Here is a 19,200-nt window from a genome sequence, read left to right on the forward strand (position 1 = left end):
TGATATTACATAACTTCCAATAATAATTTATTAGAGTTGGAACTCGCCACATGTCGCCTTTCCACTGGGCCAAAAATAATGGAATAAACAATAACCACTCTTGACTCAATGAAAATAATTTGTTTTTCGCGGAAAGAACATTCATCTCTCTCCACCATAGTTCAGTAAACATTTTGGAAATGCTATTTTTGCTGTTGAAAGCAAAACTCGTATCTTCATGCATGCATTGGAATCGACGTGTTTTAGAAGCACTACTATAAAAACGACTTCTCATGTCCACCAATCAACCAAAAAACATAACCAAAGGATAAATACATTCTACATGTCCAAGATTCATTTTTCAAAGACTAAATCATAGTGGCAACGATGATAAAGGATGTAACTTGGACTATCACACTAATCTTTTCTTATGAACTCACCATAATAGAGCCTCTGAGCTTTCTCTGGAGGAAATTGTAGCTCTTTCAGCAGGCAAGTTTGAAGAAACCAAACTGGTGTTCTGCACTTGTCGCGGTTCTGTAACTTTGTTCTAAAAAAAGAAAAGCATGATACACACCATAGACTACGACCACAACGAGTAATGGAAGGATGCAATAATTTTGAAGGGTGAAAGACCTTAAAACAAAAAGATCTGCAAAGAAAACAACTGAAAGTTTATTAATGAAGGATGCACTATTCATTTCTTCTATTCTAATTTAATCTTTATTAAAAGAAAGGATTTGACTGACAGATTGACCTTGTAAGCATCATGAAGATGAATAAATACAAATAATTAATCCAAATGAGGTCTGTGCCAAGCTCCTCTGAGGAATCCAATATGTATTCTTGTATCACCTTGGAGACTTGGCGGAGAAACACTTTCCACAGGAGACGATTTTCAGTAAAGTATGTGGTTTCCTTGTTCTAGTTTTCAAACGTGAAAGCTGCACAAATAAAATTTTATAAGTAAAAACTTCATAGTAGAACTGGAAACATACTATAGTTTACAACTGACATTGTAGAATAATCTACTTAATTTCTCTATTAGAAGTCTAAATATTGGAAAAGCTACTACTTAAACTAATTCATGGCAATTACTTATCCTGCCTTGGCAGTTATCAGTGATAGGTCTTAAATAAAAATGTTACTGTTATAGCAGACCTCTTGTAACTAGATTTTGAAAGAGTTCTATACTATTTTATAAAATCAACCACTGTTCCACCCAACTCCAATAAATAAATAAATGAAACAAAACTAATAAAAAGGAACAATGCTTAAAAATTCAGACACAGCTCGAACAGTGATAAGCGATTATGACCATGAGCGAAGACAATGAATGTTAGAAAATAACTACTACTGAGAGCAAAAGGTATTTACTGCTTCTGCTCTTTCCAGATGTAAAATGTTAGAAGAGAAACATATAGGCACGATTTTTGTGATGAAAGTATTGTTACAGACCGACAAGACACGTAAGCTACAGAAATGGGATCGGTTAAATAGGTTATTGTTGCACCCACAGCAATTACACGTCTGACCAACCCAAATAAAGGGTCAGCGATGAATTCTAAAATATTAGTCCATTACAGCTTAGGGCATCAATAATTTATTAGAGTACACAGCGGGTCAGCGACACATTCACCAGGTCATGCCCACCGATCATAACATGTGCACATGCACATTAATGTGACAAGAAGTATAACAATGGCTGAACATCAAGAGGCTATCCATGATTAATTAGTGTCCAATTTGCTTCCTCATTTTTATCATATTAATACCATTCGGTTCTGAAATATTTAACAACATTCATATTCTATGAATAAGCTATTATTAAGTAGGACAGGCACTCTATTGTTTAGCACTAACATGAATCTATGGTTAGTTATATTTTCATGCCCTTTGGCCTCTGCCCAGACCTGACCTGCTCCTCCCTACTATTGTACTTCGATAATACAGATCATTAATCTGTTTTTTCTTTTCGAAAGTAACAAAGTGATCATGCTACTTGTTCTAAAAAGAAACAAATAAAAAAATAAACTAAATATATTAAAGTAATGAAATAAAATGTGATCATGTACCATACACAATCTATCTATTTGGCATCCATAAGACATGTCCAAATTATATTTTAGTATAAACAGGATGCCTCTTGTAATTCTAGGTGGTTCATGCTCGTTACTACAAAAACTTTACAACATACTAGGACTAGAGAAGAAACAAGGGACAAGGAGGAAACAACTACTCAGTCTTAATATTTCACAGGTTAAAGAAAGTGGACCTTGGGGAGTTCATTATACAATCGTTATAGGTCTATCATGAATTACCTTCCGACGAGTCACTCTAGAAGCCTTCCAGCAAAGCAGGCTTCTCGATCTGGGCTCCAGTCTCCTGTAACACTAAGAAATGTCAAACCAGTTCGAAAATTTCAGAATTTTGTCTACATCAAAGGAATGATACGCCTATCTGACAACCAAAGCAACAAGTAGGTTTCATCCAATGTAGAACATGAATAGTACATTGCCTACTAGGCTACTACAATCAGGATTCTCATGAAAGCATGCAACATAATTAAAGAAGCAACTTATTTCACCAGAGTTCCATTTGGTATTAGGGACAACTGGGTCTGTGAAACCATTCTAGGAAACTAAGACAACTATTTTGTGCAAGAAACTTGTTCTGCTCTGAACCGATAGTAAATTAAAAATGATTGAAAATAAAAAGAGTAGTTTCTTTTTGACAAGCCAATTTCTAGAAGATAAGATGATTGTCCATGCCTTATTCAACTCAAACTGCCAGAAATGAAATACCAAAACAGGACAAATGTAAAAATAAAAAGATCACAATCATGCAAAAGCACTGCCACACAACACATCAAGTATCCTCTTAAAGATTTTGGACTCCATTGTAATAAGGACAGAAAAAAGAAGCCGCAGACAGTTAGAACATTTGACAATGTTTTCTACAATGCCCTTCCAACTCACAAAAAACAGCTTTCGAACAACAACAAAAATAAATAAATAAATGAATAAAGAGGTCCTTTTTCTTGAGTCTCCTTGCTTTAGTACCAACAAGTTACATTGAGCATCAGTTTGAAGGCTACCTATGTTACTGTGCCATAAAACAGACCCGTTAAGAAAAAGGAAAGCAGAAATTGATTCATTAGCAATATGTCAAGACTACATATTTTCTTTTCATTTTTTTAAAAATTTTATTTTTGGTAACTTGAGATAAGCAATACTTTTTTTATAAGTACTTGAGATAAGCATTTCTGGAATTCACTTGTCATTTCTTTTTTCTTCTAGGTAATATCAATATGAATCATGAGATGAACATTACTCGATCTCATTTATGGTAAAATGGGAAACGGAATCTCCTTTGCTGTGACATTTTTCCTTCTTCTCCTTCACAATTTGTTGGGTGTTTGGTCCTCTATCTTGGGCAGGATTATGGCCGAAGAGAAAGCTCTACCCTAGAAGGCTTCTACCAAGCTCAAACACAGGAAAGAACCCCACCAAAAAAATAGGAAAATAAAAGGATTTTTTTCTATAAGTAAAATAAAAAGAAATTAAAATCAAGGAGAACTCTTGATGAAACAATTAAACCTCCCAAAAGAGTAGGAATGTCTCTGACAGATTATCCATAAACTTCTTCAAAAGTTTACTAAATTAATATCAATATTAGAATTAAGCTACATTCTAGTAGATAAAGTTATGTCACATGAGGGCACATAAAGGATACTGGACAATAAAAGATATTCATTATCAAATAATACTTTGCTGGTCAAAACCTTGTCATAAGAATCATAAGATCCTATCAGGAAGTGGCAGAAAAAAGGGGGGAAAATTAGTCTACAGAAATTCACAGATGCACTAGTAGATCTCATTTTGCAGGATCAACTTTCAGTTCTGTCAAGTCCTCTACCAGCTTCTTCCCATTTGCCTAACTCACTAGTTCTCTAAAATGCTTTCCAAATTTTTTGTTGTTCAAATCTGAAGTGATGAGCTTTCTCTCAAGAACATCTTAGTTTGATCTTGGCTGTCTTTATTTTCTTTTATACTTTTTTTTCCCCAATCTTCTGATATGCAATCCTTGATCCTGGTTGTTTTCTATTACAAAAATATTGTTTATTGTATCTATCATTTAATCTCACTGCATCTCAATTGGGCTTCTTGAAGATTAAGTAGAAATATCTTGGATTTTATTTATTTTTTAACTCTTTTTTTTCAATAAGCTACTATTATAATTATGGTACTACAATAGAATTATATGTCATGTTTTATTTTTGTTTATTCTTTCATTCAAAACTCCGAATGTACATGTTTTCTTTCACATTTTACCCAAAATTTTCTCAACTTTTTCACCTTCTTTCATATTTGTCATAGTTTTTAATTTTCTTACATATTAATGTATCATTATTATTTAATTCAGCAACTTAAACCAAAGATTCCTTATCTATCGAATTTGGATACTGAATTTTAACAATTGCATTTGTGATTCCTGTAGGCAGCACTCTCTGCTAAAAGGGACACATGTACCTTTTTCTTTTAGTGAAATAGGCTAATTCAAGCTCCCGAAACAAAAATTTAGTCATCAGCATTTCCAAAGTAAAGGAATCTTGGAATTTGTGAACAAGGTCTATATTTTGCGTCCCATTTACTCCTGTAATGAATGTATTCCTTTCCATTTTCACTTGTTTCATAATGTGTATCTATTTTCAAAGCCAAAGCATTGAATACTTTTGCTTTTCAACATTGCCCCTCAGTCCCTTACTTCATAAGGTGAGAAATCCTTTATTGGAGAAAGCTAATAGCAAACCAATATCAAAGAGCAGATAGCATTTAAACCTCTACAGTACACCTTCAATATATATCCTTAAAAACTAGGCTTTCTAAAGCACGAGTTGAAGGATAACTTGCAAAGACTGAAATATAAAATGTTAAGTTGTCAATGCAATCAAGTCTCCTTAATAAATAAATAACGCCCAGGTTGTGACATGTAGTGTATTCGTATCACTAACCATCTAATACTCAACTTAAGAGTTTCAGTGTCGTGATTGTCTTCACAGTATATCATCATAGTTGAGTTTGGTTTTGCTTCTGAAATCTCTTCTACATATGTGGTGGAAAGTATATATATGAAATGACATGAGAGTTAAGAGAAAAATGGGGTATCATAGTACGTACAGATTCTCTTGTTCAAGCTTTTCAGCAATAGATACTGCTTTGCGTTTCGACCATCCATTTAGCTGTGTGCATCCTTCCGCCTGTTGAATGACATGTGCAAGGGACACCTTGCTTCTCACTAGGCTCTGACTCTGATTACGGTCCCCTAATTTCCTTCGTTCTGGGAGAGAAACCAAAGCAGATTTCTTAGGTGAGCATGTTGCGTCTCCTACAGAACCACTTTCATGATCTCTTCTATCATATTGTGTATTGTTATCAACATGCCCATTTGCTTTTGGTCCTATGGGAGAAGCTACAATTTCAACTATTTCATTCTTTGCCTTTCCAATGGAGTCAGACTGCAACAGATGGACCTGATTTAAACCATCTCTATCCTTCGGAACTCCTTTTCTGATATCATCATATCCAGCCTCAGGCATCCTTTTAGTGTTCATCAGCCCTGGCTTTATGTAGATCTGAGATGAACAATCTTGGGAAGTCGGTAAGATGAGTGGCATGTTAATCCCAGCCCTTTCATCTCTCCTTGATTCACATCTGATTTCTATTGTTACAGGGGACCCAAGAACAGACTCAAATGCTTGTAAAATATGCGCCCTGAACTTCTCTGCCTTGGATTTTGTCAGATGCGAACTGAACATCAACTGAACAGTTGGAGCTGCAAGAAAGATCAACTAATTAGATTGACAAGTAGATTCCTTCAAAAATTATTTCTGTGAATTAGCATGTCACAAATATACCATCAGTGTGACAAAGTAAATATCCTACACATAGAATTGAGGACGCATAAATGAGGTTGCATCCTCACTATCTGTATGTTAAGAATAACACAAATAACGTTCAAGATTACGGAAGCATATATCAAGCAGTACACAGCATCCAACAACAAAAGCAACAATATTCAAAAATAGAACAAGCAAAGGGACAACATGCTAAACTGAGTTCATTATTGTATTGAGTTTAGCACAAAATGTCTTTTTACATATCTTCCCAATAAAATGTTCAATAAAGATGTATAGCTTGGCAATGTTGCAAGCCATAGACTACCACATATAAAACTTTTAGTAGCATAGCGGATGGATATACAAAAGGTAAGCTTCATTATGGTCTAATTTACAGTCTTATTGTGCAAAACGAAAATCAAGTGGATTGCAATGTTAACATTTGAATAAAGAGTAGGAGAGGCACACAGCTAAGTAAGGTAAGGTTGATGGGTGAGCCTTGGCGAAACAGTAAGGTTGTTCCATTGTCACCTGGAGGTCACGGGTTCAAAATAAGGAAACAGCCTCCCCGCATATTGAGGTAAGGCTGCGTACATCTGACCCTCCCTAGACCCTGCAATGGTTTGCCCTTTAGAGGCACACAGCCAGGTGCTTTACTTAATTGATAGCAGAACTAATGTAGGTAAAATGAGATTGCTTGGGTGCTTCAATTATTGTCTGAAAAATAATTGTATATCTGGTCATTATCTAGCAATGATGCTTTTCCATTCTTCTAAGCTAAAACAAGTGGACAGAGAATGGCAACACTGAGAGAATGATAGGACCCCTCAAACAAAATTGAAAATAATGGTATTTTTATCTTTAACTTGAGAGTGATTTCAGAAATTTTTAATGGAATTTTAGCCATTTCTTACTTATGAATCGGATTTAACTTCTCGTACCCTCCCCCTCCCCCTTCTCTCTAATCCCAAAGAAAAGGAAAAATATCCTAATCTCACAGTCTAACCATCAAGCAATACAAAGTATCCATATCTTATTAAATTTCTTGAAGAAATCAAAATAACAAAAATAGAAGAAAAGTCCTTCTCACCTCTTCCATTTTACATTTCTATCTTAATTACTCCATTATTTCTGGATATTTTTCCTCAACTTCCCCTCTCCCCCCCATAATTTACTAAGCTTTTATGGAGACATATTAGTTCTAAACTACTCTATGTTCCTTTCATATTAATTCTTTTAGACAAGTAACTTATTTACAACAATCCTTACATAAGACGTTTTTAATAAATTTTTCTTCTTTTAAATCCATTGTCAAATTCTTTCGTAACTCAAAAAACTCTTCTTAAAATAACCTTGTCATTCAATACCACTAATACAGTGATTAGTAGTATTACTTTTTTTATACATATAAAGTATCGTGTCATAAGATCAATAATACTAATACTAATTGTAAGCCCGTTAATAAATATTACTAAAATGGCACACCATGGATACCAACCATTGTATGTTTCTCACAAATTTTGGCTCCAGGTGCAACATCCGACACGTATTGAATGTTTTCGAACACGAACCAGTCACCAAACCAGGAAAGGGACTGGGTAATGAAATATAAAGAAAGATTACTAGAAGTTGAAAAAATGTATTCTAAAATGTTGTAAACTCCTATTAGCAACTCAATGAGCTTTATGAAAAATGTTACAAAAATTTAATATACCTTGCATTAAAATAATCAATTCAAAGCCTTGTGTATATAATGCACACCTATAAATGTATACATCTGGTGAAAGTGCATTAATGGAAACTTTGTAACATAGACTACCATGGATACCTTTTCATTTTTGCTTAATTGCTCCAGCTGATAACCCTTCATATATTTTTATTTTTTACACGAACAAAATTTTTAATTTTAGAAAACCTACTATAGCAACACTTGTCAATATTTGATAAAAACTACCATAATATTTTGTACATGCACACATAGATAGACTGTGATGTGGCTCGAATTTTGTTTCACCTAAGTCGCGTTGTGACCCGATTTCGACCAGAAAGAGAAATTTCTTGACTTGTTTTTTTTGCTTGTGGGTAGTGTACCCTGTTTATTACTCTCTTGTAGCCCGATATATAAGGGTGTTTAGGATTTGGAGTGAAATAACGAGAGAACACTGAAAATTGCAAGAATGAGAGTGAGAGCGAGAGCTAGGGTTTCGAAAATCTTTCGCCGGATCTTCACCATAGACATAGGCTTAGACTTAAGCCGAACAACGGAAATCTTTGTATTCTTTGTGAGTGACACTTTTACTTTTCTGTCGTGATTCTTGTTTTATTCTTGGTTCACTGCGCTTGTCATAACATAGACAATAGGTTCATCATTCACCACATGGAATGTTTAGAAAGATTATTATTACGGCCAAGAATTAGACTGGGTAAAGATTTAAATGATGGACATTAAAATTGTATGCCTGGAAAAGTAAAAAGAAGACACTTATTTGGCCCCCACTGCTAGGTCCAACCATTGGTGTCACACTAATAGGAATGACTTTTAGTGGAGCTCAATTCCCCTCACCCCCTACCCTCTTTCCAATCCCAAAGGGAAAAAGGGACCCCAATCGTGGGCGTGAAAAAGGAAAGTGATTTAATCCATATATATATGTATTTATATACATACACTCCTCTAGTTCTATTACGTGTATTTGCACCAATTTCATGAAAGCTTTAGTGATTACAAGTAGTTGCATACAAAAGATCTTTTTTATTTTTATTTTTATTTTTACCGGGCAAGGAGGGGGAGGGGGGAGGATGGGTGAGTCGAACATGGGCTCCCCACACGACACAGGGGAGTGCCTCTACCAACTGGGCTACCCAACTCACCCCACAAAAGAACTTCTATTGGCTACCAAAAACTATTCTAATCTTCCCATGCTCTCAATGTTTAGTATATAAACTATTGTTACCACATTAAATTTCTTTTAAGTCATCTAAATATTAAAAATAGGAAAATGATTCTTTCACCTCTCTCAGTTTTATCTTTTTTTATCTTCATATTAAGTACTTATTAACTAAATTCAAATTCTCCCTCATCTATCTTACACACACACCCCCCCCCCCCCAAAAAAAAAAAAAATCATGTCTTTTGCTTTTTCCTAAGACATATCGTTCTAAGAACCTTTATTGTTGCTTCATATCAAGTTCTTTAAATAAATGATGAATTTACTATAATTTTTATAGTCTTTAACAAATGTTCATTTCCTTATTCATTCCCTTTGAAGTCCTTTGTTCACTAAAAAAAATCCAATTTCTTTTTCAATAGTCTAAATGAAATCACTATATCATACAATTCTATTTCTACTGTTTTTTCTTTTTCTTTTTTACTATGACTATTACAATTATTTGTAATTTTGTGAAGCAACCATGCACAATGTTAGTAATACTAAACAGCATTTATAACCCATTTATTAAATAATACTAAGATCAAACATTAAGAATTCACTCAAAGATATTATAGCATATATAGAATACAAATTCAAATTGTAAGATAAACAACACACATATGTTGTATTATTACATGCAATGAAGTAACAAAAGATATTATATCATAGCCTATCATAGGTACCTTTTAACTTTCTCCTATATATGCTCTAATCTTGTCACATGAACATTCCTATATATTTCTTTAATCTTATACAAGTAAAATTAAGCATACCTATGATGGTGAGACTTATCAACATCTAATATTAACTACCATATCATTTTATGCATGGTCTGTATAAAATAGAATCATTACCTTGTCTATTTAGTAAGGCTATTATCTTATGATGAGGACCGACATTAAGTGTATACTTGAAAAGGAAGAATGTCCAAGTGAGCCCCACAAATGGACCGATGGATTTTTCCATCCGTATGACATGATTAGGAATTGCTTTTACTAGAATTTGGTTGAACTCGCTTGACTTTGGGACCTTGCTTGAAAAGCCAAATTTTCTTGTAAGATTCATTTGAACTCTTAGTCTTATGCTCTGTTGAGTACAGGGGATGAAAAGTGGAGGGAAAGTTGGAAAGATATAAAAGGTATCCCTGGGGAAGCAAAGGGGCGTTTTTCCATCTTTTTGTTTGGCCACATAAGAGGGAAAGGAAGGGGGGGCAGAAAGGTATTAAGCAGAGTTATCATAGAATCCTTACATATTACAAGGAAAGTTCTTTTTGAAGGGCAAAAATGTCAAAAAGGATGATGCATTTTTTAATTTGAATCAGAAGAAGATATCGATGCATTTTTTTTTTCCTTTTTATTTTGTAATTTGAAAAAATGATACCGATGTTTTTTTAAAATATAAAATTTATATATACTAATAACCTATTTAGAATTCTAATCTTAAATCAATAGTCACTTTTAGTTCTTCACTCCTTATATATCATTAATTAAATATTTGAAATTTGAAATGATTTAGGCTTAAATAAATCTTTTTTTTTTATTTTTTAGATTAATAGGTGCAAAGAGTCAAAGCCTGGCACTCCCAAAATCCACTGGAGGCACTAACCACTAGGTTATAGAGGCATATGCTAAATAAATCATATTATTCAATAATTAAATTTCTTTTTTCGAAAAATAGGCAGATTCTTCCCAAACATACCTTTTCAAAATACTCTGGCCTCCTCCCTCTTAAAAAGAAAGTTGCACTCTAACCCATTTTGTAGCTAACCGTCACATCATGTAATGACAATTCAGGACGCATTTAGTTTCAGATTTACATGGAAATCCAAAACTTGCCCCCTCTAACATTTCAAACTAACTTTGAAGATCAAATGCCCTTATAACTCACTTAACTAAATGGAAATGTACCAGGTGTACGTATAATACGTTTTCACATGTGTATAATATTTTTTTTTGCCTATGCAGGACACTTTAAGAATCGAGCCTACATCCTTTCCACCCATTGAATAAGGTGCCTAATTGATTTCAAGAATCCAATTTGTGCTTTCTTTTCTTGCATCCTATTTAAAATCTTAATCGTTACTCAAAGAAATGCTATGAATTAATTAATTCAGTAAGACATATCTTTATGATAAGATGTTGAAGGGAACATAGTAGGAATGTTGTACACCGCATACTCCAAAGTCCAAATTTTATACAAGAAGTTGGCCTGTAGATGATATTGCTGAAGTGTCTGAGGAAAGTTGTTGAACATTGTTACAATGGAATGAAACATCTAAAAGCATTATACTAAATGTATCCAATTTATGTTAAGCCCTAGATCTATTCTGATACTTTCATATTATTTCTCTCTTAAAGAAAAAATATTAGATTGTCAAATTTAGTGTTTTGGAACAAAAGGTTTCCATGTAGTGCTTTCTAGCAATATGAGGACAATTTAAAGTTTTAAGATGACAACAATTTCAAGCAATTTTCTAAATGTACGATATAGAAAAACTGCAAGGGATGCATACTTAATTTTTTTAAACTATGAGAACTAGGTAAGGTTCTTAAAAGAGATTACCATCGTCAAAAGAAAAAGAACAAAATTAAGTAGTTAGATTCACCAAATCCAGGTATTTTTTTGACAGAAGTAAAAGGCGCCACAATTTATTATATATTATATAATTTTTAACCACAATTCTCAAATGCTTTTCTTATTTTACTAAAAAAGGCAGCATCTAAATTGATGTTTTTAAGCCTTAGTGTTTGTTTGATCAACACAAGACATACCATGAAAAAGTCACTACAACTGCTCTCTTGAAACCCAGTGCACAGTGGATTCCTATGGTCTTTTTGGTATTTCAAATTTTTAACTTTCTAGTAAAAAAAAATTGAATTTATAAATAATAATTTTTACTTCTATATTTCCTAGAAAAAAAATGTGTCTACTGGGAGAAAATGTGATTTATTTGAAAAGAAGAGAAGGAACTACTATCTAGAAATAATGTGAAAAAGTTGAGGAAGAAATTTTTTCTATTCTCATTCTCCTAGGCACTGCTGGTCCATAACCAAATCTAAAATCTCCAAAATTGGGATTGATACCTTATTCTAGTGCCATTGGAACCCAAAGAATCATAGTAAAAATTTAAAGCTTATGATTGTCCTTAAATCTGCGTCAAACTCCACAGATGAATCTGTCCCCAATATTTTTTTAGAGTTCCCCAAGCTAAAATGTTCATACAGAGAATTGATATAAAAAATCCTACAATATTAAAAATAAAAATAAAAAATAGGGTATGAATCATGACTTGAGTATGTAGGCATAATGCATGTTAGGAAGTACCTGCACCGAAACTGACTGAGACTAGCTTTCCTTCTTGGTACATAAACTCTTTTAGGCCATTTACTTGAATCTTTCCAAGTACCTCCAACCAAATTTCTTCAATTTCTAGATGGACTTTACCTGATAATGACCTGCCATTTACTCTATTCATATCAGAAGAGACTGTGAATATCTGTTCAGGAAGCATCCCCACACCAGTGTTTCTTTTTCTATCTGTACTACTAACTTTTATCTTACCACTACAATAAATATCACTAGAACTCCCAGCTTGAAGGTTTCCTATTCTAAGACCCGTTGACAATCCTTTATCAGTATTAGGCATTGCAGCGCGCTCAACATTACTTTTCCTGGGTCTCTCTCTTCCACCAGTATTACTTAGGACCACCAAGGGACTATTAATAAAACCACTATCTGCAGAGGAACTGGGCAACATATACTGCTGATCAGGAGCAAGTTGCAGCAATGCAGCTGTTAGCCATGTTAATCGGTCATTTGACATTCTCAGCTGTTTTTCAGCTTCAGATAATGTTTTCAAAGCTTGACGCAGTTTTTCCATATCTTCTTTCGATACTGAAACCAACAACTTCCTTCGTCAGTTGGAGAAAACACAAAGCATAAAGAAAGCTCAGAGTGAAACCCCTCATAAAATTAAAGCTTTGAACTTTAATTAATATTTAAGGCAAATAGGAAGGGGAAAAAAATTACTGAACATGCTAAACTGCTTTGAATATGTTACATTTTCATATTCAAATAGTAAAGGGAGGATAATATGCATCCAAACCATGACTCTATTAAATCAGTGAAATCTTTTTGTTATATCAATATTAGTGAATTAGTCAAGTCTATCATTGACAAGTGCACAGCCAAACAATTTTAAACTTACATCCTTGTTGTCGAAAGAACTTCCTTCTAGGCCTTTCTTTTGTTAAATCATAGCTACCAGCAAGAATATCAGTTATTACTGTAGCAAGTTGAGACATCAAAGCTAATGGCTCAACACCAGATTCCATGATTTCTCTCAAATTCTTCACAGTGTTAACTGTGTCAGCAGATAATGCTAAATCAAGTAGATCCACCAACTTCTCGTCAGAGATAAGCCCAACCTGTAAAAATGATAGAATAATTCTAGAACAAATTTATATTTAACAATGACAGCCAGTAACTGCATTGAAAAGATATTGAGATGTCATGCAGGTTATAAAAAGCATTTTCTGTATCTATCACAAATAGATATATACAAGATATCAAACACTGAACAACAAGCACATAAAAAAGTAACATATGTAAGAATCATATCTGTTTGTTAGCAAATTAAGTATCGATTTCCGTATTTTTATAGCACATTGTATCTAATCATTTTGGTTCACTTTAGTTTCTTTTACCAAAGTAAAGAACTTCCAAATTATACCCAATAAAGACCTATTACTCAGTAAATGACATTATGTTGAGTTGATCTTTTGGTGGCCTGGCTTTATGTTCAGAATGCAATCTTTGCTTGGTTGAATTTGAATTTATTTCTAAAGTTCTAGGTGATCTAATAATTGCATGCTGTTCTTTTTTTCATTCTTTTTTTTATAAGTAAAGATTGTATAAAGAAGCGTTCAAAAGGGGAACGCATCCCTCAGAAAATACACAAGGACTAATAGGGCCTCTAAACTCTCTAAGAGTCCAAAAAATCAACTATCTCCTCCATGGATTTACAATATCTCCCTATAACCCAACAAAAGGGAGTAGGGGATGTCTCCACATTTTTGTCTTTGGTTCACTTCTTACATATATAGGGGATGTAACAAGGTAGCAAATCCTATGGCTGTCTTGGTTGGGATAGGAAGGAGGGAATCTTCTATTATTTATATACGGGTGTGGTCTCTTTTGAAGCATGCTATATTCTTGGTGAGAGTTGGATGAATCAAAAAGTTTCCTGTGAGGGTTATTGGCTAGCCCAGTTGGATATCCTTTTCTTTCATAATGATTTCCCCTTTCCTTATTTTGTACTACCTCCGTCCCACTTTAAATGTCGCCTTCGGGAACCGTGAGTCACATGTTTGTGAGTCACGGTTCCCAAAGGCAACATTTAAAGTGGGACAGAGGTAGTACTTAACATTCTCATTGATACAATAGAAGAAGTGGTGGTTTTCTATAACAATTATAATAGTCTTCTGATTTAATAGTAAGAATTTCAATTTAATTTCTACTGAAGAACATTTTGCTACTACAGAAAAACGAAGAAAAAATAATTTATATTTTAGCAGTTGTTTGGAGAACTCTAAAACTTCTATTGTGTTTGGTGGACTTCTATTTTAAGGGTGGCAGTCTAGCATCATCTAAATGATCAGGTACGGAATTATATTTTAGCGGTTGTTTGGGGAACTCTAAAACTAGGCCAATTTAACAAGATTGCATGCTTAGTTGGACATAGCCTGATCTAGTACCAAAAGCCCCAAAGAAGAATAATGAACCAAAGTACTTAACAATTGTGTAAGAAAAATATATATACATATGATTACATAATGGACCTTAAAAAAATTGGGAAAGAAAAAAAAAATGAGCTCACTTACACTAAACTAAAGCGAAGGCCCTTCTTTTGGCATTAAAGGTTTGAATTTGTTAATGTTCAGAATTATAGTAAAAATGAAAAAAATAAATAAATTGTGGTGACTTTGGGAAAAAAATATAAAGCTACAAATTCCACTCTTCAGCAATAGTGAAGGATAAAAATAAATAAATAAAAATAAAAAGAAGAAGAAACACCAAATTCTCTATCAAAGAGCTCCCTTGATCATTAAAAGGGTATCATCTTTCGCAAAAGTAATGTAAAAGAATTAATTTAATAAACATTTTTTTTCATGTACTACAAGTGATGCAAATTAACTTATATAGACCACCTCAATTACTTGGTGACAATTATTTTTCAAAAAATATAACTATTACTGATTAACCTATGATAGACTTTAATTAATACCAAACAATTATTTTTCACAAAAAGGCATGCAGCGTAGGCACTTATAAAAGAAAATGCAGCATTGGCAGCAACTTGAAGGACCATTACTTAAACTGGAATATCTACGACAAATGTTCCAAAACATTAGTTGCAACCTTAAAAATATTACTTGATGTTAAAAAGAATATATATATATATATATATATATATATATATATATATATATATATATAAACATTGCAATTAAGGTTGCAAAAATTAAACAAGCGTGCTAGCTCTACTAACAGAGGAATAATAATCATTCATTGATTAAACTTAATTGCTGATTTTATACACATACAAACACGATTATTTGAAATCCAACATAGCAATCAAAAATTACATGATGTAAGAAGATAAGAACAATTTATGAAGATCTAATTTAGGCAGTTGAAAAGAAGGAATTTACCAGTTCCTGAACCAGAGGAACAGAGATTCTCTGCCCAAGCAAGCTCAACTGTTCAAGAGTCATCTCAGCATCCCTTAAAGATCCATCTGATCTGGATGCAATTAGTTTTAATGCATCCTTCTCAATTTCTAGATCTTCTTTGGTCGCGATCCACTGCAAAGTGTAGATAATATCTGCATCTTTCAATTTAGGGAAGAAGAACTTTTGGCACCTGGAAATGATTACATGAGGTAGAACATCAAGATTTGAACTGACAAGGACAAATACCACACGCCTGGGTGCTCGATCAAAGACCTTTGACAAAGCACTCCAGCAGTCAGGAGATAGAGTATCACAATCATCGAAAATAAACACTCTGTACTGTGATGGCAAACGGCTAACAATCATATTGTCAATCAGATCCATAATGCTTTCAAAGTCAAAATTACTGACTGGACCTACTTCCCTTATATTTCGACTCTTACCCATGTCATGCGCAACGCAAGAATTACAAAACCCACAAGGTTTAGGATGATCCGGAGACTGGCAATTTAAAGCTCTAGCAAATATACGAGCACAAGAGGTTTTACCAGTGCCATGAGGCCCATAGAACACATATAGTAACCCAACCTTCCTTTTCACAACAGCATTCGAAAGAGCCTGTGTAACCAAATTCTGCCCCACCAGATCTCTGAAGGTTCTTGGCATGTATTTCTGCGTCAGGTTCTGGTGACTCCCATCGCGACGCCCTCTAAACTTGGGACGATCACCAGATCTAGCTTCCGAAGCAAGATCAGAGTCAATTTCATGCTTTAATAGATTATCAGCAAAAATGCCTAACTCCCCAGAATAGTCATGCACCCAACCAGCATTTTCAGTGCTACCATGAGATCCAGATGCCTCAACTAGTAGAGGCTGTGCTTCTGCATCAGATTTAGTAGACGAGCTTGATTGGTCAGACATCATAGACATATCCGAAATATCTCTTCCTCGAGGAAGAGGACCCCCTCTTTTTAATTTTGAGTCGGACAAACCACAAGAAAAACTCCTTCCAGCCATGTCAAGAAATGTTTTCCCCCTATGATGAATTCTTGACCAGTTCCAAGGAATGCACTCATTTCTGGGAGCTCTCATGATGTTCTGATCAGCATACTCATCTTCTTCCTCCTTCATGTGATACTTTGGGCGAGCTGAACCTTGAGCAAATGAATTAGAGGCCACGGACATTTCATTTTGAGCCAAAGAATGTCTGGAAGTTACAGCAGCTCGAGTTCTTCTCGCACCTCGGAACTTGCGCCTTTTTATCCTACTCAGTCCACTGCAGTAGCCGTGGATACTGGCTTCTGCTTCCTCGTGGGTTAACTCATTCTGGGTATGTTTTCCATGAAGATGGATGTAAGATGATGCTACATCATCACTATTAGTTCGAACCTCATTCAATTGCTCAGAGAGGGTCTTCAAGAGAACATCTTCTCTATGCTTCCCCTTTTGTTTCGTTTTCTTAGCCTTTTGTTCAGTGTTTCCCAAAGCAATATCATCAACTAAATCATTACCATCTTGTAGAGGCTTATCATTGCCACCCATAGGGCCATTCCCCAAATTCTTTCCACTCGATTCTTCTCCCTTAATTCTTCTGCGTTGCTGAATGCCGCTCTTGCTACTATGCTCACTCACTGCAGCTACCCTATCATTATGCCTGATCACCTCCCTGGCAGCAACCTTTGTTATAGGTTGATTAGCTAAGGGTGGTGAGCTACCAGACAACCTTCTACCATTCCTCTGGCGTTCAATGCCCACAGACCTTCTTCCAGTAGGCACTGTGACATCATTTTCACCTAATTTAGAAAGTAGATCAACAACTGAAGGAGAATGCCATGATGGCGGACTTGTAGAAGGATCCCTGAGAGATCGTGACCTCTGAAGGACAACAAGATCCCTCACAAGCGACCTATCGGCAGCCAATATGGGGCTATGTTTATGCATATGGTTCTTCAGGTGAATACAATTCGTCAAATGGATATGGTTTCGTAGATGATCGCTAATACTACCATTTGCATCTTTTAGTATCCGGTCACGGACAGCCCTGGTCATGATCAGAGCATAAATGTGTCCAATAGGGGAAATTTTGGAGCATCAAGGCAAGATATATTATGCTGCATTTTCTGGATTTGTAACTGTTGGAAATCTTCTAAATTATGAAGTCCCAAATCCAACATTGATGCCCACTCCAAGCTATCAAAAATCCCCCATTACAAATCCGTAATCAAAGCATTAAAATTGACATGCAACAACAATAATCTCAAGTCCAGTGGCGACTTCCCCGAAACACCCCAAGTACCAACCCTTCGAGAAAAATCAATGACCCACCAGCAGATACACAGCAACATATAAAACTCATGGCATGACATACAAATTCAAGCTTTAAAAAGCTCCAAACCCAAATGCTACTTCAGAAGCAGCAACGTCAGCAACATCTGAGCTTCAATGAACTAAAGAATAACCAAAACTCATACACGCATATCACAGAACACAAGAAGAGCAGAGTAAGTACACTATCTTTTTGAATCACCGACCCAATCAAAGTTTCTCTTTTGCTATGTAGACCTAAAAGATCACCGTTTATGACAAAATGGCAAAGAAAATCTAAGGTGGAGATAAAGTGTGAACATGAAATCGTAAGAGTCAAAAGAGGGGAAAAGATAGCATAAAGAAGAAAAAGAGGTTAGAGAACACTCGATTCACCTGAAACAGAGGCAAGTGACCCGTTACCCTCATTAAATCCCAGATCTCTGTTAACTTTCACATGGACTTCACGAGGGCTTTTTCTCCGAAAACGATAGAAGATGCCCCAGACGTACAAAGAGACGGTGCCTTTAGTTGTAGAGAGAGAAAGTGAAGTGAGTTGTGCATATGTGTGTGCGTGTATATATAGAGAGATAGAGGAGTAGGGTATATTTTAGACACAGTCGATTTAGAGAGAGAGAGAGTCGCAAAATGAGAGAACAAGTGTTGTAAAGTGTAAGAGAGAGTGTTTTACAGAGAGAATTATGTCCTGCAGACGGAGATGTAGAGAGAGAAAGTGAGATGGTGAGAGATAGAGGTGAGTAAGGCTGTTACGGGCTGTATGAGTGAGATTCTGCTGCTGACGAACAGCTTCAAAACAGGACAGATTGCAAATAAAGCTTTGTGTCCGTTTGTTTCAGCTATATACCATATATTGATATATTTTTTAAAATTCTGTGTTCTAAAATTAAATTAAATGAAAACCAAATTATTTTTTGGTGGACCCACGTGAGAACAAAAGGTCCGTTTCTTTTAATTTACCATCTCATGTACGGTCTTTGATGGGTTGGACTATCCAGAGTGATTGATTGGGCCATATTGGAATCTTCAATGGATTGATGGAGGTTAGGTCACCTCCCAGTCTGAGCTACTAAAGTTGGACAAATGCATTAATATCTCAAAACAAATCAAAAAAGTGCATTAATAAGTGAAAACAAATCAAGAACCACAAGGCAGTCAATGTTCCTGTCCATGATTCGTTGTATCCGCGCACACATTGATCGATTCATTTTATTTTTTTTATTTTTTTTTTAAGAATTCAAGATTGTTACATACTTTCCATGCGTCAATATATTCAATTGATTTATACCAATATATGTCTAAGTCTTTTACACGCAATTGCGAACGATATCGCGATTGC

General features: G+C 34.8%; 1 protein-coding gene across 3 annotated transcripts; it reads right to left on the minus strand.

Annotated features, from left to right (window-relative positions):
• Nucleotides 1-84: 84 nt before the first annotated feature.
• Nucleotides 85-18,675, minus strand: LOC132314728 (protein STICHEL-like 3). 3 transcript variants are annotated; one of them, XR_009483499.1, is made up of 7 exons: nt 15,519-18,674; nt 13,013-13,232; nt 12,130-12,699; nt 5,160-5,814; nt 2,301-2,364; nt 737-923; nt 85-631 (listed from the first exon to the last, which is right to left on the minus strand). XR_009483499.1 is itself a non-coding variant. In XM_059813560.1 (6 exons), exons 1-5 carry the CDS (start codon nt 17,586-17,588, stop codon nt 2,312-2,314), a joined length of 3,576 nt encoding a protein of 1,191 aa, XP_059669543.1. In that variant the 5' UTR covers nt 17,589-18,675; the 3' UTR covers nt 633-923; nt 2,301-2,311. The 3 variants fall into 3 exon arrangements, 2 of the variants coding, with proteins under 2 accessions (XP_059669543.1, XP_059669536.1); XM_059813560.1 differs by lacking the exon at nt 85-631 and having other exon boundaries at nt 633-923; nt 2,301-2,372; nt 15,519-18,675; XM_059813553.1 differs by lacking the exon at nt 85-631 and having other exon boundaries at nt 633-923.
• Between the last annotated feature and the right edge of the window lie 525 nt (nt 18,676-19,200).

Source organism: Cornus florida, unplaced genomic scaffold (genome assembly GCF_030987335.1).
Source record: "Cornus florida cultivar Cherokee Brave unplaced genomic scaffold, ASM3098733v1 CherokeeBrave_3.0.0_Hap2_Chr01, whole genome shotgun sequence".
NCBI classification, from domain to species: Eukaryota; Viridiplantae; Streptophyta; class Magnoliopsida; order Cornales; family Cornaceae; genus Cornus; species Cornus florida.

Excerpts from the sequence above, each read along its gene's own strand:
- LOC132314728 (XM_059813553.1), bottom strand. The coding sequence starts at position 17,588 with ATGACCAGGGCTGTCCGTGACCGGATACTAAAAGATGCAAATGGTAGT. Across the intron at positions 2,365-5,159 it reads AAGCTTGAACAAGAGAATCT|GAGACTGGAGCCCAGATCGA; the intron begins GTACGTACTATG and ends TTAGTGTTACAG. Across the intron at positions 924-2,300 it reads CTAGAGTGACTCGTCGGAAG|CTTTCACGTTTGAAAACTAG; the intron begins GTAATTCATGAT and ends TTATTTGTGCAG.